At 36.9% G+C, this 22,789-nt stretch overlaps 1 protein-coding gene across 3 annotated transcripts in view; it reads left to right on the forward strand.

The window, feature by feature from the left end:
• Fbxl20 (F-box and leucine rich repeat protein 20) overlaps nt 1-21,192 on the forward strand; it is a 108,622-nt gene extending 87,430 nt beyond the window's left edge. For 2 of the 3 annotated variants that reach the window (XM_076869795.1, XM_076869796.1), the window contains exons 7-15: nt 2,267-2,362; nt 4,312-4,438; nt 6,284-6,358; nt 11,769-11,899; nt 13,979-14,039; nt 14,921-14,965; nt 17,200-17,256; nt 18,310-18,522; nt 20,102-21,192. In XM_076869795.1, coding sequence (XP_076725910.1) covers nt 2,267-2,362; nt 4,312-4,438; nt 6,284-6,358; nt 11,769-11,899; nt 13,979-14,039; nt 14,921-14,965; nt 17,200-17,256; nt 18,310-18,522; nt 20,102-20,209 — 913 coding nt within the window. In that variant the 3' untranslated portion in view covers nt 20,210-21,192. The remainder of the gene's footprint in view (nt 1-2,266; nt 2,363-4,311; nt 4,439-6,283; nt 6,359-11,768; nt 11,900-13,978; nt 14,040-14,920; nt 14,966-17,199; nt 17,257-18,309; nt 18,523-20,101) is intronic. The other variant, XM_076869797.1, reaches the window with a different exon arrangement.
• The last annotated feature ends 1,597 nt before the right edge of the window (nt 21,193-22,789 follow it).

A 22,789-nucleotide genomic window follows, 5' to 3' on the forward strand; every position in this document is an offset into this window, starting at 1 on the left:
AATAGTTAGCAAGGACCTGAAATCTACCAAAAATCAAGAATAAGCCTCGATTGTATCTCCTGAGATCTGTTTAAACCCCGTTAACCTTTGAGATGATCACATCCAATGTCTACACCTTGGTTGTGGTCTTGTCAGAAACCCTAAATCAAATGAACCCTGCTTAGCTACCTTTAGTACTGACCACAAAAACTGAAATAACACACTGTCATCTTGAGTTGTTGTAGGGTAGTTGACTACGCAAAATAGATTACTAATTTATTATTAGATATAGAAAGCATATTACAAAATCTAACGTCCATTCATGGTAAAAACAATTCCAAAGAAATTCCCTCAACCCAATCAAAAGCATTTATGAAAAACCCACTGCTGGGGCTTGGGATATAGTTCAGTTGGTACAGAGTGCTTGCCTCACATGCACAAGGCTCTGGGGTAAATCCCTCGCACCACACACACACACACAAACCTCTTCTAAAATTGACTGAATTCTTTCTTACTAAGGTCAAGAACAATTACTACACTTTTTTTGATGCTGGGGATTGAACTACATACATCCCCAGCCCAACCACTCTTTCTATTTCACATTGTATTGGAGGATCTAGCCAATACAGTAAGTTTTTTTTAATGCATATTGGTAGGAAACAATAGAATAAAACTTTATTTGTATATAACATAATTTATAATATTGTCTATAAAAAAACATGAGGAGGTCTGGGGCTATAGCTCAGTGGCAAAGCACTTGCCTAGCATGCATGAGGCACTGGATTCGATTCTCAGCACCACATAACAGCTAACAACAAAAAAAATAAAAGCATTCTGTCCATCTACAACTACAAAAAATTTTTTTTAAATCAAAAAAAGATGCTTATTATCTTATTTAATAAATAAGATAACAAGCTCATTAGATATAAGACAATATACCCAAAAAAAGTCTCTATACATTAGCATCAAGCAATCCAAACATGAAATTAAGAATTCCTGGGCTGGGGTTATGGCTCAGTGGTAGAGCTTGCCTAGCACATGTGAGGCCCTGGGTTTGATCCTCAGCACCACATAAAAACAAATAAACAAAATAAAGGTATTGTGTACAACTAAAAAAATAAATGAATATTTTTTAAAAAAAGAATTCCATTGCCAGGTGTGGTGGCATATGCCTGTAATCCCAGTGACTTAGGGGACTGAAGCAATAGGATCACAAGTTTGATACCAGCAATTGAGACCCTGTCTCAAAATGAGAAATAAAAAAAGGATGGGTATGTAGGTCAGTGGTAGAGCGCCCCTGGCTTGGATCCTAGTACCAAATAAAGAGAAAGGAAGAATAAAAAAGTACTAAAACTTTTACAGATAAAATAATATATCCAGGATTTACTTTAAAATACCGGAGGGGGGAAAAAAAAAAAGGAGGGGAAATTGGAGCTGGGGCTATAGCACAGTGGTAGAGTGCCTGCCTTGTCCCTGTGAGGCACTGGGTTCGATCCTCTGCACCACATAAAAATGGATAAAGATAGTGTGTGCATCTAAAAAAATATTTTTTTAAAAAAGGAGGGAGAATAATAAAATAAAAATAATTAAAAATAACTTTTAATGTTAAAAAGACCTGGGGATGTAGCTTAGTGTTAGAGGGCTGCCAAGCGGGAATGAGGCCCCGGATTTAATCTAGCACTGCTAAACATCATCATATTTCACAAAAGGTAATAAGTAGCAGTGTTACATAACTTCTTTCAGCCCAATATAATTCATCTATGTATACCTTGCAAAATCCACTTCTTTCCTTACTGCCATGTAAAAGGTTATCTCAAGTAGATAGTTTAAGGTGTTTAAGTAAATGTTTTAAGTCTGTTAAAAAGCAGAAGCAAAGATTTGGTCCTCATATTTTACCATATATAGCAAAAACTTATTAGCATTCCTGGTGTTCCTGGATCTGAAGAGTACACATAGATCACTTACAATTCACATAAGTAGTTTGCTGTTGTAGCTATTAATAGCTATTAATATTTCCAAATGTAAATGAAGCACCATCTTCCTCTGATACAAATTCTCGTATATAGTATTGCCATTCTTTGTGAATAGTATCTGCCTCTTCCATGGAAAGCTCCCAAAATTTATAGCTGCTTTTTGGAAGGTATGCAAATTTTACAGTTCTGATATAATTTATATATCATACACACACGTGCATGTGTATACACACACATATTTACTGAGAAACATGTATGATATAGTAAAGATGTGTTCTTATTTATTCATTATTTTCTCCTCTCTCCATTTTCAGTACATGTACTAGCCTTAGCAAGTTCTGTTCCAAACTCAGGCATCTTGACTTGGCTTCCTGTACATCAATAACAAACATGTCTCTCAAAGCTCTGAGGTAAATTTCTTATAAATAAGCATGTCCATTAATAATAATTTCTTTAAAATAACTGAAATGAATTTTGAATTGAAGGTAACTATGTTTTAGTCATATATACTATAGTTCTAAATAGGCCTTTTATTTTACCACTTTTCCCAAATTATAATTACAGGAGCTATTCAAGTGAAATGACTAGGGATAACTAGGATTTCTAAATAGAGGAGCACAGTATAGTTTATACATGAATTATTAGATTTTTATAAAGACTTACTTTCAAAAAAAGAAAAGAAAATGGCCTGTTATTTTAGCTTAATGATTAAAATATGGTTCTAGAGATAGGATTATTTTCCAGGTACTTTGTTTGAACACAGTCCTTCTGAGCTTTTCCTCATTATCTCATAGCATTATTATTAGGATCCACCAAGATTATATTAAGCAGAACTATAAAAAGTTGTGCTGCTGATAGTCAACAGTTTCTATGTTATAAAAATAACTTCAAGGCAAGCATGGTGGTGTACACCTATAGTCACACCTACTTAGAAGGCTGAGGCAGGAGCATAGCAAGTTCAAAGTCAGACTGGGCAACTTTGTAAGACCCTGTCTTCAAAATAAGATAAGCTAGTCCCAGGTGCTATAGCACATACCTATAATCCCAGCTACTTAGGAAGCTAAGGCAGGAGGATTGCAAGATGGAGGACAGGCTTAGCAACTTAGTGAGACCTGTCTCAAAATAGAAAAATTAAGAGGACCAGGGGTATAGCTCACTGGTAGAGTGTCCCTGAGTTCAATTTCTAGTACTGCAAAAATAAAAATGTGACTCCTTTTAGACTTTCTTTGTGAATATTGAGCAGCAAACATATTCAAGACTATTTACCAGGTAGGGTAATGAATGTGACAATATTTCTAAAATGTTTTCATGTAAATGATATCATTTTCTTGAAAGCCTTATGAAGTATATAGAATAGACATCTACAGTTTTAAGGAAAAAAAAACAAAAACATAAAGTTGTCAAATGCCAGGGACTGTTAATGCTTCCATGAGAGGAAACTTATTTAGTTTTTATTTTATTTATTTTATTTTATTTTATTTAGTTTTATTGTTGTTGCTCAGTCAAATCGGAGAAAAGACTGAGCACTAAACATGTATCATATTACTGTGTAGTAAGTTTATGATAGGAGTGAGTACCTCAATTTTGGAAGAACATAGAAAAAGCTGTGGCTTATCTTGGACCAAGAGGTTTAGATAAATAGGCTTCCTAAAGTGACTTGTATGGGGTCAAATTATTAATGTTGAAAATGAACTCAAACCTGGATCTCCTGTCTTTATTTTCTGGATCTTTTTGGTAGGCAGGAGTATTTAAAAGATAATGGGCTAGAGATACACGACTCAATGGTAGAATACTTATGTAACTTGTGTGAAGCCCTGAGTTCAATCCCTAGCATGGGAGCGGTGGGGGAGTGAGGGGTCTGGAAGGAGACAAACTTCTGTAAAAGTTAGGTGGTGTTCAGTGTTTCTGAAGAATATTTTCAATTTTTTCATGTTCCAAATATGAAACTAAACTGATACAAGTGGAAGAGATCGAGAGGAAACTAATATTTTAATCACAGAAATTCAGTACAGTATACCCTAACTTTAGTCTGCAGAAACAATATTCTAGAAATGTCCCAAATAAGGAAATATACAGAGCCTTTGTAATTATTTTTAACTAAAACTTTAAAAGTTCTCATTAATACTTGATGGAGAATCTGGGTTTGAATCTGAACTTTTAATTACTCTATAAATTTGAACAAGTTAATTTCCATATCCTGTCTATAGTTGAAAAACTATACTGTGCTTTGTAGTTGTTTAAGCTGGACTTGAGATGGCCCTGCTGGTGGTAAAGTCCCACATGAACATTGCAAAAATGAGACCAGTATCTTTGAAATTGGATGTAGTGATACACTTGTCTCATTTTGTTTTATCCTAAGTGAGGGGTGTCCACTGTTGGAGCAGTTGAACATTTCCTGGTGTGATCAAGTAACCAAGGATGGCATTCAAGCACTAGTAAGAGGCTGTGGGGGTCTCAAGGCCTTATTCTTAAAAGGCTGCACACAGGTAATACTCCATGTAATGCTTATGAAAATCAGAGGAACCATGAGCTTTTTGTAGTCATCACCAAGATGTTTGTCTGGAGGGAAATGTGAGTTGTGTTGTATGTCTTTTTTTGTAATATATACATATATTTTTAGTTGTCGATGGACCTTTATTTTATTTACTTATTTTTATGTGGTGCTAAGAATTGATCCCAGTGCCTCACACATGCCAGGCAAGCGCTCTAACACTGAGCCACAACCCCAGCCCCAGTTTTGTGTATTTTTGACCCAAAGATATTTGCTTATCAAGGATAAAGTGTTTTCCTTAGAATGAGAGGATTTAACATCTGACCAAAGATAAATTTCGAGAAGGACAGAGTGGGGCGGCAAAGTAACACTGAAGGAAGGTATGCCATAGACAAGAAGGGTTTCATGCAGCTTAACCTGTACCAAAAAGAAAGTTTCTTTACTGCCAATACTTCAAACTGGATAGGCAAATAAGACAGTCCTGGAAATTTTCTCTTGTTTAATCATCAGGAGTTGTTTTTAAATATGCCAAGTATGCAGTAACCTGTGTTTTATAGTATTGACACTTATCCTCCCAGTCACATCACAAATCCAACATATTTTGTCATTAAAGATTTTCTAGTCTTGGGACTGTGAATGTAGTTCAGTGGCAGCTTGCTTGCCTCGCATGCATAAGGCTCTGGGTTCAATTCCCAGTACCACCAAAAGGAAAAAAGAAAAAGTACAGCCTTGCCAGGCACAGTGGCACTCAGCTGTAATCCCAGCTACTTGGGAGGCTGAGATAGGGGAAGCTGAAAATTTGAGGCCACCCTAGGCAATTTAGTGAGACCCTGTCTCAAAAGAAAAATGAAAAAGGCAGGTGATAAGGTGATATAACTCAGTAGGTACAGTGCCCCAGGGATTTTTGCCCAATATCACCCCCCCCCAAAAAAAAAAAAAAACTTTTTAAAAACAATCATATTTTTTCAGAGTGAGGAAAGGAATTGACCAAATAGCACCTAATGATCAGGAGTGAATTTAAGCCAGGTTTGGTGGCACATGCCTGTAATCCCAGCTGCTTGGGAGGCTGAGGCAGGAAAATAGAGTTTGAGACCTTATTTCAAAAGGGAAAGAAAAGAAAAGTGGATTTAAATATGATTGATAAAGTAGGGCTAGTCTCTATCTTATTTTATTAATGGTATGAAATCCATACTTTGGATTCCATTAAAAATTCCCTCCTTCTCTTACCATGATAGGAGGAATTTTGTTGTTCGAAATTGAGCTTTGGATGTATGACTGCCTTAAAACAACAAGCTTGAGCTTCTAGTTATTTATGGAATCCTGAAAAATATTGATTGGAATGCATCATTATGATCAATTACTTACCATCTGTTCTCAGCACTGTAAGCATGCCACTGATCTTCCAGGAACAGATAAACATGATGGATTCCTTTCTTGGCTCTCTGTCCCCAAAATTTGTTTTAAAAAATCTTCATAGGTGGTATTGAAGTGTGAAAATCATTTTAGCTTAATAATCCCTCTGCAAAGTACTATGAAGTACATTTAACTTATCAGAAGTAAAATCCATAAATACTAAGCAATGTTTATGTCATCTTTTCCTTGGTTTGATGATAATAACATGAATTTTATGTGGTAGGAACTGATTTTTTAAAATAGTGATAACCCTGCTAATAGTAGGAATTACTTTGTTATGTGAACATAATTTTTTATTTCTGGTTGATTGTTCTTTTGGAACTTGGGTGGCTATACTGAGAATGATTTGATGAATGTATACATTCTTAAGTCTTTCTCCTTTGAAACATTGTAATAATAATTTTTTCATATTTTTTAATCTTTTTAGCTGGAAGATGAAGCTCTCAAGTACATAGGTGCACACTGCCCTGAACTGGTGACTTTGAACTTACAGACTTGCTTAGTAAGCATCCATTCCTACAATGCTTCAGTGTTAATAATTCCTTTCAGTACTGTTGTTAAGAATTTCATCAGTGGGGCTGGGGATGTGGCTCAAGCGGTAGCGCGCTCGCCTGGTATGCGTGCGGCCCGGGTTCAATCCTCAGCACCACATACGGACAAAGATGTTGTGTCCGCCAAATACTAAAAAATAAATATTAAAATTCTCTCTCCCTCTCTCTCCTCTCTCTCACTCTTTCTTTAAAAAAAAAAAGAGTTTCATCAAGACCAGTGACTTTTCCATTACCACTTAAGGGATACAGTAAACACAAAGAGGACTCTTATCTATTTAAGAAAAACTATGTATTCTTTTAAAAATATATATTTTTATTTATTTGTATTTTTTAGTTGTAAATGGACACAATACCTTTATTTTATTTTTTTAAAGAATTTTTTTAATATTTATTGTTTAGTTTTCGGCAGACACAACGTCTTTGTTTGTATGTGGTGCTGAGGATCGAACCTGGGTCGCACACATGCCAGGCAAGTGTGCTACCGCTTGAGCCACATCCCCAGCCCAATACCTTTATTTTATTTACTTATTTTTATGTGGTGCTGAGGATTGAACCCAGTGCCTCACACATGCTAGGCAAGTGTTCTGTCACTGAGCTACAATTGCAGCCCCCAAATTATTTATTCTTAAAAATAAACTTCAGTATTTAAAATTGCAGTAGCACTTTATAACCAATTATTATGTATTAATGGGTTACAAGTATGAGAAAACACTAACCTAAAACTGACAAGCAAGCTGGATGCAGTGGCACAGACCTGTAATTCCAGCTACTCAGGAGGCTGAAGCAAGAGTATTGCAAGTTTGAGTCAGCCTGGACAATATAGTGAGACCCTGTCTTAAAATAAAAAGGGCTGGAGATGTACCTAAGTGATAAGTGCCCCCATATTCAATATCTAGTACCAGGAAAAAATAAAAAATAAAAGTTGGCAATCAGTATGTACCCTTTAAATAATTTTCAGGTAATGTCTATATTTAGCACTTTGGCTTGTTCAGACTATCAGCCTTTTTGTGTCTACCCCAAAATGCCTAAATTTTACTCAAATAATTGCTGAAATTATTCAGGGACCTAGAATATTGACAATAATATCTCTTGCCTAAAAAATTACACATGTATGTTACCTTGGAATAGAAGCCCCTCATAGCAAAGAAAGAAGTTGATAAGGGCTTTCCTAGTATGTGCTTCTGCTTGTTATATCCTCTCCTCCACCTGGAACTGGAAAGCATAGTGGTTGTTTTATTTATGTGATGTGTAAAAGACTACTTTTTATGCAGTTTAAGTTACCCACTCTTCCGTCTTTGAGGAATGGTACTGATGATGATCTAGTTAGCTCCTGAAAATCAAATTAAAAGAATGATACCCCTGCCTTGTTTTGTTTTGAGTGGGGTCTTACTGTGTTGTCCAAGCCAGTCTTGAACTCCTGAGCCCAAGTGATCTTCCCACCTCATCCTCCCAAATGCTCAGACTAGAGGCATGCACAACCACACCAGCTTTCCTTCTTTTAATTCTGACCATCTTCCTGGAATGGTGACTTGGGAAGCTGAGGCAGGAGAGTGGCAAGTTTGAAGCCAACTTCAGAAGCTTAATTTTGACCATTTATAGTGTGTGTGGGTCATTCTGATAATCATAGTTGCTGACCTCCAAAATTTGCCTAAGTTCATTTATAAAGCTAAAATGTTTACCCTGAAAGACTATGCACAACAGTTATAAACATGGTACTGTCATTTTAGAGTTCTAGAAGAAAACTGTCTGTTGTGACCAAAACATGACTAAAGTACAATCTTTGATTTTTTTAACCTTTCTTGGCATATTTGGAAACAAAAGTTGGGCCAAGCACAGTGACTGGGGAGTCTCAGGCAGGAGGATCACAAGTTCAAAGCCAGGCTCAAAAGAGGGTGGAGATATGGCTTAGTGGTTAAGCACCCCTTGGTTCAATACCTAGTAATAGTAGTAGTAGTAATAATAGTTGGATAAATTTTACTATTAATTTATTACTGGTGATTGAACCCAGGGGTGCTTAATCTTTTTTTTTTTTTTTTTTTGGTACCAGGGATTGAACTCAGCCACTGAGCCACATCCCCAGCCTTATTTTGTATTTTATTAGAGATAGGGTCTCACTGAGTTGCTTAGTTCCTCGCCATTGCTGAGGCTGGCTTTGAACTTAGATCCTCCTGTCTCAGCCTCCCAAGTTGCTGGGATTACAGGCGTACGAAACTGCCCCAACTCGTAACCACTATTTTTAAATTTTGAGACAGGGTCTCACTAAAGTGCTTAGGGCTTAGCTTTGAATTTGTGATCCTCCTGCTTCAGCTTCCCAAGTCACTGAGATTACAGTGCCACCACACCTGGCAAATCTTACCATTTTTTTAAGTGTCCAATAATATTTTAAATTTTTTTTATTTTTGAGGTTGTAGATGGATAGCATACATTTATTTTATTTGTTCTTTTTTTTCTTAGAAGTTGATGGACCTTTATTTTATTCATTTATTTATATGTGGTGCTGAGAATCAAACCCAGTGCCTCACACATACTAGGCAAGTCCTCTACCTCTGACCCCAGCCTTGTTTGTTCATTTTTATGTGGTGCAGAGGATTGAACCCCTGCCTCACACATGAGTGTTAGGCATGCAGTCTGCTGCTGAGCTACAGCCGCAGCCCCACAAATTTTACAATTTTTAAATTTTTAATTAAGCCAGGCGCAGTGGCACAAGCCTGTAATCGCAGCAGCTTGGGAGGCTGAGGCAGTAGGATGGCAAGGTCAAAGCTATCCTTGGCAACAGCAAGGCACTAAGCAACTCAGTGAGACCCTGTCTCTAAATAAAATACAAAATAGGGCTGGGGATGTGGCTCAGTGGTTGAGTGCCCCTGAGTTCAATCCTCAGTACTAAAAAAAAATTTTTTTTAAATTTAATTGAAGTACAGGCAATGTGATTTTCCACAGTACTGTCCTATAAGCTTTTTTCTTTTAAGAGATGGCCTCACTTTGGCTCAGACAATCAATGCTCCTACCTCAATCAGACTTGTTTGGCTGAGTCTATGGGCATATACCATTGCATCCAGTTAGACTATAAAACATAAGAAGGAAAAGGCAGCACAATCCTACAATACTTTTTCTTTTTTTTTTTTTTTAAGAGAGAGAGAGAGAGAGAATTTTTTTAATATCTATCTCTCTAGTTTTCGGTGGATACAACATCCTTGCTTGTATGTGGTGCTGAGGATCGAACCCGGGCCACACGGATGCCAGGCGAGCGCGCCACCACTTGAGCCACATCCCCAGCCCCCAATACTTTTTCTATAATATTGTGTGGCACAAATTTCATTGTCCTGCTGAATCTACATGTTTGATTCTTGTTTATCTAGTAATAATGATGCAGCATATCATTTGTGTAGTGCTTTTTTGAGTACTTTCACCCATATGTAGACTTCATTATTTTTTAAAAATCTTTATTTTTATGTGGTGCTGAGGATTGAACCCAATGCGCACACGTGCAAAGCAAGCACTCTGCCACTGAGCCACAACCCCAGCCCCAGGACCTCATTATTTTATACTGATAACAAATCATGTATTTGCCTGGGCATCTTTTTTTTTTTTTTTCCTTTCTACTGGAGATTGAATCCAGGGATGCTTTACCACTGAGCTATATCCCCAACCTTTTTTTGAGACAGGATCTCATTAAGTTGGACATGCAAACTTGCCCAAGCTGGCCTTAAATTTTCAATCCTCCTGCCCCAGTCTCCCCAGTTGCTTGAATTTTTATATTTTTATTTTGAGACAGTATCTCACAAAATTGCCTAAGCTGGCCTTGAACTTGGAATCCTCTTGCCTCTAGCTTCTGAGTCTCTGAAATTAAAGGCATGTGCCACCAGGCCTAGCAACATCCAGATTTTTTATCTGTATTTTTTTTTTGTTTGCATGATATTAAGAAGATGCTTATTTAAACAATGGCTATTAAAAGTTGAGTTTTTATTTTTGTTACTTGTTGCTATTGTCCTTGCTACTTAACAACATTGCTTGATTAAATAGTGATGGCCATGGAGCTTTACTTTTAGGCCTATACAGTTAGTGAATCTAGCCAGACAAATTGAAGTGCTGATAAACTCTATTATGTTAGATGTTTATATGTAACTTTTTTATTATGATATCCTTAAATGTGTATTTTTTTTTCATTTTAAGTAATTTGAGATAAAATAATTTTTAAATAATGTAAGATTATATCTGATTTAAACAACTATTTGTCGCCATTAATTAGGATGTTCTTCATATTTTAATATTCAAACAGCAAAATGGATGCTGTTTTGAGATAGCAACTATCCACGGGTGTTTTGTTTTTGCTTGTTTGTTTTGGGTACTGGGGATTGAACCTAGGGGCATTTTTCTTTCTTTCTTTCTTTCCTTTTTTTTAAAAGAGAGAGAGAGAGAATATTTTAATGTTTATTTTTTAGTTTTCGGCGGACACAACATCTTTGTTTGTATGTGGTGCTGAGGATCGAACCCGGGCTGCACGTATGCCAGGCGAGCGTGCTACCGCTTGAGCCACATCCCCAGCCCCATGGGGCATTTTTCAACTGAGCTATATCCCCAGCATTTTTTAGGTTTTATTTTTTTTTCCAGGCATTTCATTATTATTATTATTATCATTATTATTTCATTATTATTTTTTATCTTTTTGGAACTGGTGATTGAACTCAGGGGCACTCAACCACTGAGCCATATCCCCAGCCCTATTTTTGTATTTTATTTAAAGACAGGGTTCACTGAGTTGCTAAAAGCCTCGCCATTGCTGAGGCTGGCTTTGAACTTACAATCCTCCTGTCTCAGTCTCCCGACCCATCGTGCCCAGCTTTTTTTTCATTTTGAGACAGGATCTCCCTAAGTTACTAAAACTGACCTCAAATTTGCAATCTCCTACCTTAGCTGCCTCCTGTGTCATTGATATTACAAGCCTGTGCCACTATACCAAGCCACAGTTTTATTCTTTCCACCAACCAGTTTCAGTTTGAACTTGTAAATAAATATGTTTATACTATTCAAATACTGCAGTTCTTGTCTGTTTTCTAGATTTTAAAATCATTTAATTGAATTTACCCCATGCTTATTTCCATTCTTATTGTTAAAAGAATCCCATTATAGCTTCTTGCCTTTATACCAAAAGCAAACCCAGATTCTCTTGCAACTAAATCAAAAGGAACTAGAAAGAAGAAACAAAGTGTGTTCGTTTTCTTTTAGGTTTACTATCTGATTAATATCAAACCTGCCTAGATTTCTTTTTAGTGTTGTTTTCACGGAGATGTTATTTTTTCCTTATTTTTCGTCTGCTAAATTACTAATACCTGTGGTTTTTTTTTTCCCCCTTTTTTTTTTTAGCAAATCACAGATGAAGGTCTCATTACTATTTGCAGAGGGTGCCATAAGTTACAGTCCCTCTGTGCCTCTGGCTGCTCCAACATCACAGATGCCATCCTGAATGCTCTAGGTCAGAACTGCCCTCGACTTAGGTAAACATTTCTTCTCTAGTGCAAAAAAATCAAGGAAAAAGAACAAAAGTCTACTTCACTCATTTATTCTTTGGAACTTGGAAATTTTAAGATAGACACTACAAATCATTGTTCTTTTTGATGCCCACCTACTTGCTTTGTACTTCATTATGTGTAATTGACATGAACCAAGAAACAACGGTTCCAAAATTCTACTTGCTATTCATACTAGAAAAGAAAAGAAAAAAAGCATTTATTTCATTACTTAAGAATGAAATAAGGGGGCTGGGATTGTGGCTCAGTGGTAGCACACTCACCTAGCACATGAGAGGCCCTGGGTTCAATCCTCAGCACCACATAAAAATAAATAAGTAAGTAAGTAAGTAAATGAAATAAGGTGCTGGGTTGTGGCTCAATGGTAGAGTGCTTGCCTATCATGTGTAAGACACTGGGTTCAACTCTCAGGACCACATGTAAATAAATGAATAAAAAATAAAGGTTCGTCAACATCTAAAAAATGTTTTTAATGAAATAAGGATATTTTCTTTAATGCTTTATATAATTTTTTCTCAAAGATAATTTTAAAGGCTCACTCTCGGGTCATTTATATTGTAGTTATGATGCCAGGTACATAGCAGACGGTATTCAAAAAGAAGAAACAGCTTTACAAGAGGAACTTTTTGTGTTGACAGTCTTTTAGAACAGCCTTATTTTTCCTGTGGCTCCTTCTCTTTGCTCATATATGGGATTGGCTGGTTATCTACTAAGAATTCTGTATTAGTATGTAAGATAGTATAAAATCCTTATTGATTTTGTAAAGAGCACATGAGAATCTTGTAATGAATGGAGATGATCCCCATATACCTTTTTGGTTTTGGTTTTGTTTTAAATATTACCTATATAATACTTAGAAGTTAAGCATTGTTTTAGGTACTTTACAAATGTTAATTCATTTAATCTTCATAACATCATATAATCAGTATTGTTATCATCACATTGTAAATGAGAAAACCAAGCCCCCAAAAGTTAAGTACCTGCTTAGGGTGTCACAGCCAGTAAGTGTAGGAGCAAGGATTCAAAGCCAGGCAGTCTGCCTCCAGAGCCCATGAAACTACTTTTCTTACACATAATAATCATTGAAAAGCAATGAAATTTTTAAAAAACTTTTTTATCTGGTGAACATTTTGCTTTCAGTATCAAAATTCCTTCATAGATGATAGATTTGTTTTGGTCAAAATCAATAATATCAGAAGTCTAAAACAGAGTACTTCTTAGCAGATAGGGAAGACCTATCTCTAAAATATTAAACACTATCCTTTCCTGTATTAAAGCAAGGGGTATTCAGCTCCATCCTCCCTCTAATATAACCTCATTATATCATTAGCCTGGAAAGGCTGTCAAATGTGACCATCACAAAATGTGTTTCAGTTAGTTGCTCTCTCATTGGATACAGCATTCATTTCTACTTTTGATTCCCAAGCCTTTAATTGGTGTTTAGGTTGGTGTGTAACAGTTGCTAAATAGGAGAGTAGCTGCCACCCAGCTTCCCTTTTCACTGGGTTCCCTTGGGAGCCTATGGGAGGAAGCAGAAAGCTTTCTAAGTATGGATTTTCATATTTGGGACAGACCTGTAATTAAACAGTCCCTTCATTACATTTTTTAAAACGTATTGAAATCTGAGTGAACCCACATGTAAAACGGAAAGAAAATCTTACTTCAGTAACAGATTAAATAATATAGAATATTTATCGCCATTTCCTTTGTTTTCTAGGAGCAGGCTGCCCTCTGGGGGTAAGCAGTATGCCATCAAGAAGGCTTTTAATGCATTTTGGCATAACTACAAGCTTCAATTTTATTCCTCTGTGTTCTTTGATTGCATCACCCTGAAATGTGGTATTTATAGGACCACTTTATGATGACTCCACAACAATAAATAGCAAGATCTTTATATAGACTTGCTTAGCTATTAATGTCTCTCTATATTATGAAATCCTTAGAGAATAGTAAATTGTTTTCTTAAATTTTGTTTTAATAAAACCAATTTTTAGGGACCAATAGCTTGACTTCCACTTTTTTGGTGTTTTTTTTTTTTTTTAACAGAATATTAGAAGTGGCAAGATGTTCTCAATTAACAGATGTGGGCTTTACCACTCTAGCCAGAGTAAGTGTTTTCTCCAGGTTTCATAGGTTTATTTTCTTATGTTTTGTTGGGTATTTTTATTTCAGAAGAACAAGCAGCAAGGGAAATGTAGCATGGCAGAATTAGGTGTGTGAGAAGGGGGCCTTCTTCTTTAGCTAGTCTTCCTGAGCATTCTCATGCTACAGCTACAGACCTGTTGATAACAGTAAGAAAACAAACTGTTCTGGAAATTCAGACATACACTGGGGAGCATGACACTCCTCCATGAAACTAAAGTTCTCCACAGTTTCATAAGATGATAAATTAAGCAGCTGAAAGAAACTTGTTATTTGATATGTGACTAGTAGGTGAAAGCAGTGTTGGAAGCCTGTTTTTTAAATGGAGAAGCTTTAATTATTTTCTGTATTCTGAAGATTTGACTTGGAATGGTTTATAAATCAGTATATAATAATATCATTTAAAATTATACTGACTTTGACCAATGTTATAGAACAAGGGGGAGGTCATTTGCTTTCAGGTAGATCAATGGAGTTGGGTGAAAGCCAGGACACTTAACCAGAGTTAAGCTTGCTTCCTCTCTTCCCAAGAAACAGTATTTATTAAATTATTTATGATTGAAAATATCTCTATATTGGCCCAGTGTTACTGTTCGGTAAATTTATTCCCTTGAAAGTTTAAGATAATAAATATTTAAATGTGGGATAAGTGAGATATTTCACTATGATCAAAGCATAAAATGTGTAATTAATGAAATAAAATAGAAAGTGACATTAGAATGATACCAATTCTGAAAAACTAAGATTTCATCAGTATATTTAATATAAACTTTCAGTTTTTCTGGCCTTAAAGTTTTCCCTTGTTTAAAATGCTTGTATTGTATTGTTTGGTTTTATACTTTGTAGAATTGCCATGAGCTTGAAAAGATGGACCTGGAAGAATGTGTTCAGGTAAGATTGTGGATTTATATTCATAAATACAGTGTGATAGAAACTAATTACATAATACATGCACATCAGAATGTCCATTCCCTACCCTAATATAGGACACTGAAATACCTGGCAGCCCTACTGATTCTTCATTTATTGATGTGTCTTCTAGGCACACTAGGCAGAAGTGCTTATGGCATAGGTGTTAAAGAACTATGAAAATACATTCCATCAATCATGTCACCATTAGAAAGGACGCCTTTCAGGCCATAAAGCTGTTAAGGTATTTTCTGTTGCCAGGTGTGGTGGTGCACTACGGTAGTTCCAGCTACTCAAGGGGCAGAAGGATCTCTTGAGCCTAAGAGTTTGTGTCAGCCTGGAAAACATAGCCAAACCACATTTAAAAATAAATAAATAAAGCTGGATGCAGCAACGTACACCTGTAATCCCACTGATTCAGGAATATGAGGCATGACAATTCCAAGTTCAAGGGCAGCCCAGCCTCAGCAACAATTTAAAAAAAAAAAAAAAAGATCGGAATGTAGTTCAATGGTAAAAGTGCCCCTGGGTTCAATCCTCAGTATCCCCAAAAATAAAATAAAGAAAGAAAAATACTTTTTTAATTACAGAACAACATTCCCCAGCCCTTTGTTTATTTGTTTGTTTTGTTTTGTTTTTGGAGACTGGGTCTCACTAAATTGCTGAGACTGGCCTCAAATTGGTGATCCTTCTGCCTCAGCTTTCCAAATTGCTGAGATTACAGACATGCACCACAGCATCCAGCCTCTGTTTATCTCTTATACACACCTGAATGTCTTCTATGTCCTTTCCAGAGATAGTCCTTCTAAATGGACCCGCTCCATCCACAATTTCTTAAAAGAATTGAAGATGAATTTGAAAAGAAGCACTGATTTGCTTTCATTCCTGTGATAACTAAAAAAAGCCATTCTTCCTCCCTGAATATACATAGTTTACCCTGATCCTAGCAGTGCCTATCTGCCTCCCTTGATAACATAACTAACATCCATGTTATCAATTCTGAGTTATAGTGTGCCTTATTAAAATGAGGCCAAATATCAAGCAGGTCAGGTGGGTCTCACCTGTGATCCCAGTGTCTTGGAAGACTGTGGCAGGAATCTACAAAGTTCAAGACCAGCCTCAGCAACTTAGCAAGATCCTGTCTCAAAATTAAAAATAAAAAAGAACCAGGGATAAAGCTAAGTGGTAGAGCACCCCTGGGTTAATTCCCTGATTCTACAAAAATAAATAAATTAATAATAAAAATAGGCCAACTATCCAAAAATTTGAGGATGCTTTGATTTCAATTTTTTTCTTTTTCATGGAGTACTTTGTTATTTGTTTATTTATTTTGTATTGATGATGGAACCTAGAGGCACCTTACCACTGATCACATCCCCAGCCATTTTATTATTTGAGACAAGGTCTCAGGCCTCACTAAGTTTCTGAGGCGGTCTTTGAACTTGGAATCGTCTTGCCTCAGCCTCCTCCTGAATTGCTGGGATTATAGGCTTGCGCCACTGCACCCAGTTCAGCACTTTCTTCTGATTATTTTCTTTGATGGTTCCAAGAAGTGGATAGAAGTAATAAGGGGACAACATTTTGATTTCATTTCAAAAACAAAACAGAATTTTGAGCAAAAATATCCAAAGATGAAGACTAGAGCCAGATGCAGTGGAACACCCCTATAATACAGGCTACTCAGGAAACACCCGGGATTGCAAATTCAAGGTCAGCCTGGACAACATAGCAAGATCCTTTCTCAAAATAAAATTTTCAAAAGACTAGAAATACAGTAAGAACGAAGTATAACCTATAGTTTTATTTAGAATTCTGCCTAAAATAAACATGTGTTTCTTTCAGATAATAGTAGCTCAATACTGGGATGTTTGCTTAACATGCACAGGCCTTAGATTCAATCCCTAGTACCATCACCACCACCACCACCACCAAAAAAAAAAAAAAAAAAGTTGAAGGCTTTTAGAGAAGCCTAAATGTGTTCAAGCCTAGCCTAGGGAGTTCTTACAGAATAGACTCAGATAGGGCTAGGGTTGTGGCTCATTGGTAGAGCGCTCGCAAGTATTTTTTTTAAAAAATAATAGACTCAGTTAGTCTATGAGACTTAAACCTAAAGATTCTGTTATTTGATGATGTCTAGATAGAAATACAGTAAGAATGAAGTATAACCTGTAGTTTTATTTAGAATTATGCCTAAAATAAACATGTGTTTCTTTCAGATAACAGATAGCACATTAATCCAACTTTCTATACACTGTCCTCGACTGCAAGTATTGGTGAGTTTGACTTTCAAGGTTGTATATGTTTGTTTGGCTTAATCAAAACAGTACTGCCAGGCGTGGTGGCTCATGCCTGTAATCCCAGCAGCTTGGGAGACTGAGGTGTCATATCCAGCCTCAGCAAAATCAAGGCAGTAAGCAACTCAGTGAGACCCTGTCTCTGAATAAAATACAAAAAAGGGCTGGGGGTGTGTGGCTCAGTAGTTGAGTGCCCCTGAGTTCAATCCCTGGTACTCCCTACCCCAACAACAACAACAACAACAACAACAACAAAAAAGTACTGTAGTTCTAGTTAAATAAGATCCAGCTCTTGTTTTCCTCTTAACTGTCTGGCTACCAGTTTTTGGTATGGGAGTATGCTTCTCAAAATTGCCAACTTCCAAAAGATCTAGGAAAGACCTAAAAAGTAAAATGGGGACCAATCAGGCTTTACAGGGGAAGTTCTCCTTGGTACTACTTTGAGGAAAGGATTTTGGTTGATCGTATCCAGGCTCATTGTGGTGTATTTGGTCGAAAGGTAATATCCAAAATTGGGCCAAGGATTCCAAGTCTCTCAGATTCAGAAACCTAAGGAAAATTGATGAAGAGTTACATGTGAGATGGTCATACCTAACAGCTGTAAAAATTGTCTTCAGCTAATTAATTGTTGGGTTATACCCCTGCACTTGATATTCAATTTTTTTATTTCAGGAAATTTTTGTATATGAAAAGTTTGATATCTGCTTATCCCCCTAGAGAAGAAAAGTGTTGATTTGGGTAGAGGGTAATTTTTAAAGTTATGTAACTGTTTATGAAATAGTTCATGGTCATTATGTGAATTTATTAAATATGTTTAGAATCACACACAAAAATATGAGTCCTTGGTTGCCAAAAGCAGAACCCATGCAACTCTATTTTGCATTCTTTATTTTATCACACATGGATCTAGTGATAGTTCCATAATCATCAAAATCAAACCAAAAAGGTCTTCTATCTGATTGTACACAAGTTTCTGGCTAACCGACTTCCAGAAAATATTTCAGCATCCTTCTTTGTTCTATTTGGCCACAGAGTCTATCTCACTGTGAACTGATCACAGACGATGGAATTCGTCACCTAGGAAATGGGGCCTGCGCCCATGACCAGCTGGAGGTTATTGAGCTGGACAACTGCCCACTAATCACAGATGCATCCTTGGAGCACTTGAAGAGCTGTCACAGCCTTGAGCGGATAGAACTATATGACTGCCAGCAAATCACACGGGCTGGAATCAAGAGACTCAGGGTAAAAATGGCTCTCCAGCTCTGGTGTTCTCATCGCCCTTTCTTTTATTTTCCTTCATTTTCTTTTATTTTTATTTTTCCAAATTTAGATTCTCCTGATTTTTATATTTATTTGGACATTTAGTAAGGAGGAAAAAAAAATGGAGAGAAAATGTAAGGGTAGATAGTTTTTACCTGTGGCTCCAGATGGAAATTTAGTAGAACAATACCCACTGAAGAGATAAAGTAGGTCTTCTCCCAGCAGTTTGTCCAGTAATGTCCCGAGCTTAATCACATCCCCAGAGTCAAAAAAAAAAAAAAGAAGAAGAAGAAGCACATACCAGATTTTTGTTCTAAAGGAAAGGAAAAAACTAATATAAGATGTTTGGTTAAATAATAGGATTTGCAGCTGGGGATGTGGCTCAAGTGGTAGCACGCTCGCCTGGCATGCGTGCGGCCCGGGTTCAATCCTCAGCACCACATACAAACAAAGATGTTGTGTCTGCCGAGAACTAAAAAATAAACATTAAAAAAAAAAATTCTCTCTAAAAATAAATAAATAAATAAATAAATAATAGGGTTTATAAATTCAGCCTGTTTTTCCTCTTTACATCAAACATCAAACCCTTTTTCTGATTTTTGTTTTTAATTTATTTAAGTACTGGAGATTGAACCCAGCAGCGTTTTGCCATTCAACTGTATCCTCAGTCCTTTTTTTTTTTTTTTTTTTTTTTAAGTAGGTGTTGAACCCTGAGACAAGTCTCTGGAATTACAGGCATGATCCATCTCCAGTTTTGTTAAAAACAGTTATCAAACTCAGTGGAAAGGTGTCTGATTCTGTGAAGAGTGTGAACAATGGTATTCTTAGAGAGAATTTTTTTAATATTTATTTTTTAGTTTTCAGTGTACACAACATCTTTATTTTATTTTTATGTGGTGCTGAGAATCGAACCTGGGTCGTGCCTGTGAGCCACTGAGCCACAATCCCAGCCCGTGATCAGTGGTATTCTGAAACTTAAGTGAGCAGTTGCCACAATACCCTTGGCGTCAGAATTTGCCAGTTGAGAATAAATGTGAACTTAAACGCCCAAGCTAGAAAGCAGGCAGGCATGGAAGTGAAGGCCTGAGGCATACAGCAGGCACTCTGCCTCCCCATGACTACTGACCAACCACAGGGCAAAAGCAGTCGGCCCCTATCTCCTGCTAATAAAATGGTGACAATTTAAAAAAAAAAAAAGTATCAAAGTTATGAGTTGAGCTGAGCATAGTGGTACACACCTGTAATCCCAGCAATTTGGGAGGCTGAGGCAGGAGGATTGCAAGTTCAAAGGCAGCCTTGGCAATTTAGTGAGGCCCTGAGCAACTTAGCAAGACTCTGTCTCAATATTTAAAACAAAATGGGCTGGGAATGTGCCTCAGTGGTTAAGTACCCTTGGGTTCAATTTCTGATACCAAAAAAAGAATTTATGAGTTGACTTGATTATTTAGAACAGCATAGAAGGGACAAATCTTCTGCCCTGCTTTCATGTCCATTCAGCCCCTCAGTGGTTTTTCTCGGAAGCAATGTTCTCTATCTTAGTAATGTTTCTGTCTTGTTTCAGACCCATTTACCCAATATTAAAGTCCATGCCTACTTCGCACCTGTCACTCCACCCCCATCAGTAGGGGGCAGCAGACAGCGCTTCTGCAGATGCTGCATCATCCTATGACAATGGAGGTGGTCAACTTTGGTGAACTGAATATTTAACTGATACTTCTAGAGTTACCGTGGAGTCTCTCCAGAGGAAGCAACCCATGTTCTGGACAAGGATTACAAAGTGAGGGCAGTGTTCAGATCCCCAGAGCCACACATACATATGCATACACACCCTTACTCCCATCCACTCTAGCTCTGTGACCATGGGACTAAAATTTGTGCTGGCTTTAAGTGGATTGGTAAAACTTAACCATTTCCGTTGGACATGCCCAGAAGAAAATCATAGGCATGTAGAGGGAGGGGGCATTCCAGCAAACCCATTGTTACTGCTACTGTGGTTTCTTTATTTTGTTAAGGGGTTTCTTTGGGGATTTTGGAACAGTAACTACAATCCTTCAGGGTCAAGGGAAGCATGGAAAAACAACAAATGATGTATCCAGGGACCAGAAAGAAAATTTATTTGCATCCTAGAAATGGTAGCCATCCATTGTAAGATGACTACAGAGCTTCTGTGCTTCCTATTTCTATGCCAACATGCTGAGCATGCTCACAAAGAAAGCTTGTCCATTCCTGCCGTGTTTTAGTATTTGGCCCAGGGGTTTCCTAAATGGCTACATTGAAATCACTGTGGTCCAAACATGATTACTTATTCACTCAAATTGTCACTATCTGTATCACACTTATGCATCTGTCTTCCTTTCTCCCTTCCTCCTTCCTGCACTTTTGCTCAGTCTGTCATACCTGTTCATAGTCTGTCTACTCACACTCAACTGCTACTCTTTTGTGTTTACAGTTTGCATTTTGAATGATTAGTTGGGGTTATCAAACATTTTTGAGAAAAAAAAAAAAGAAACATCAATAAATATTTTTTTAATTCTAAATTTTACCATTAGGGGACCCTGCCTGAATCTTTGCCAGTCTGAAGGGAAATCTTAACAAAAATAAAAAAAAAGTTATGAGAAGAAATCAAGCTAAAACTATTTTGATGAAAACAAACTTTGCCTTTTCATTTCTGTTTTATCTTACGATACATGATAATTTGCATGATATCCCCAGTATTCCCCCTGCAAATTTTTCTGTCAAACTCCACTAACTTATTAGAGAAATGCAGTTAGTGAAGAATAGATGGCAGATCCCAAAACAGCCTGAAAGTCCCAACCAACCAAGCTCAGACATTAACGATTAACATTATCATATGTTCACTGAATCTGGGCATGATCACCTAACTTGTGTCTGAGAGGTTATTTTGTTTATCAGGAATGCTGCTAGAGGATCTGTGCAGACTAGCCTTTTCAGTTCCTTTTTTCCCCCATCATAGCTCATCAGAATGGCCATATAACGTCAGTGTTAACAGGGTAAGTAGCCAAGTGAAGGCATTGGAGCAGCTGAAAGAACACCCTGAGAGGAAGTAGAGTTTAATGTCTGTCCAGGCACCAGAGCTGAGGGAAGGAGTTCAGAACCCATGATTCAAAGTCCAAAAAAAGTCTCCCCCCCCCCCCCCCCCGCAAAGAAAATCATAGAGGATGAGGGAAGATTTCAGAAGATTTCTGAACCCCAAGGTTAGAAACCTTATGTAATTTTTTTATTAGGGTGATTTGGGGTAAGGGATCTTTTAAGACATTAATGTGCAATCCACTATGATATTAGATCATCTTTTGAATGATCCTTATTATTAAAAGCCTTTTTTTAAAATGCCGAAGGTACTAGTTCTACCAGCATATATAAGAAAAAGTCTGATTTATTTATCCCATTGATGTAGAAAATGATCAAATGAAAGGGTCCACATTAAATGTATTTTACCACATTAAATATATTTTAAATCCTATTTTATTATGCCCTTTTAAAAGTTCAGATTATTTTTTTCCATTCCTCCTTCTCCTTATCTTCTTTTCAAATTATAAGGAATATTTATTCTCTTTCTCTCTCCCTCCCTCCTTCCCTCCCTGCCTCTCTGTCTGTCTCCCCACCACCACCTCCCTTTCTCTCCCTCTTGTTTTTTTGAGATGGGGGTCTCACTTTGTTACCCAGACCGATTGTGAACTCCTAGGTTTAAATGATACTCCCAAGGAGCTGGGCCTATGGGCTCACACCACTGCATCCAGCAGGAATATTTCTTTTTAATTTATTTTTATTATTATTATTGTATGTGACTGGGGATTGAATCCAGGGACATTTACCACTAAATATATCCTCAGCCCTTTTTTTTTTTTTTAAGACAATCTCACTAAGTTGCCTAGGCTGGCCTTGAACTTGTGATCCTCCTGCCTTAGCCTATTGAGTTACTGAGATTAAAGGAGTGGACTTCTGTGCCTCGCACAATATATTTTTTAGAAACCCACTCTCCTGGATGTATGCCACACATACAAATACATATATGCATACATACACTTCTAGATGTGGTTAATAATATTCAGATCCTCAGGTCGCTGGTTCAAAGAGAACTAAAAGAGAGAAATATTTACAGGCCATCTGCTCTAAAGTATGCCTGTTTTTTTTAATGCTTGAGCAAACTGACAATAAAACATAGATCCGCCAGTAAATATAGATTTGAATTACCTGAGTTGAGACTATTAACTTCTTTACTTAAAAGTTT

This window comes from Callospermophilus lateralis, chromosome 11, assembly GCF_048772815.1.
Source record: "Callospermophilus lateralis isolate mCalLat2 chromosome 11, mCalLat2.hap1, whole genome shotgun sequence".
Lineage (NCBI taxonomy): Eukaryota > Metazoa > Chordata > Mammalia > Rodentia > Sciuridae > Callospermophilus > Callospermophilus lateralis.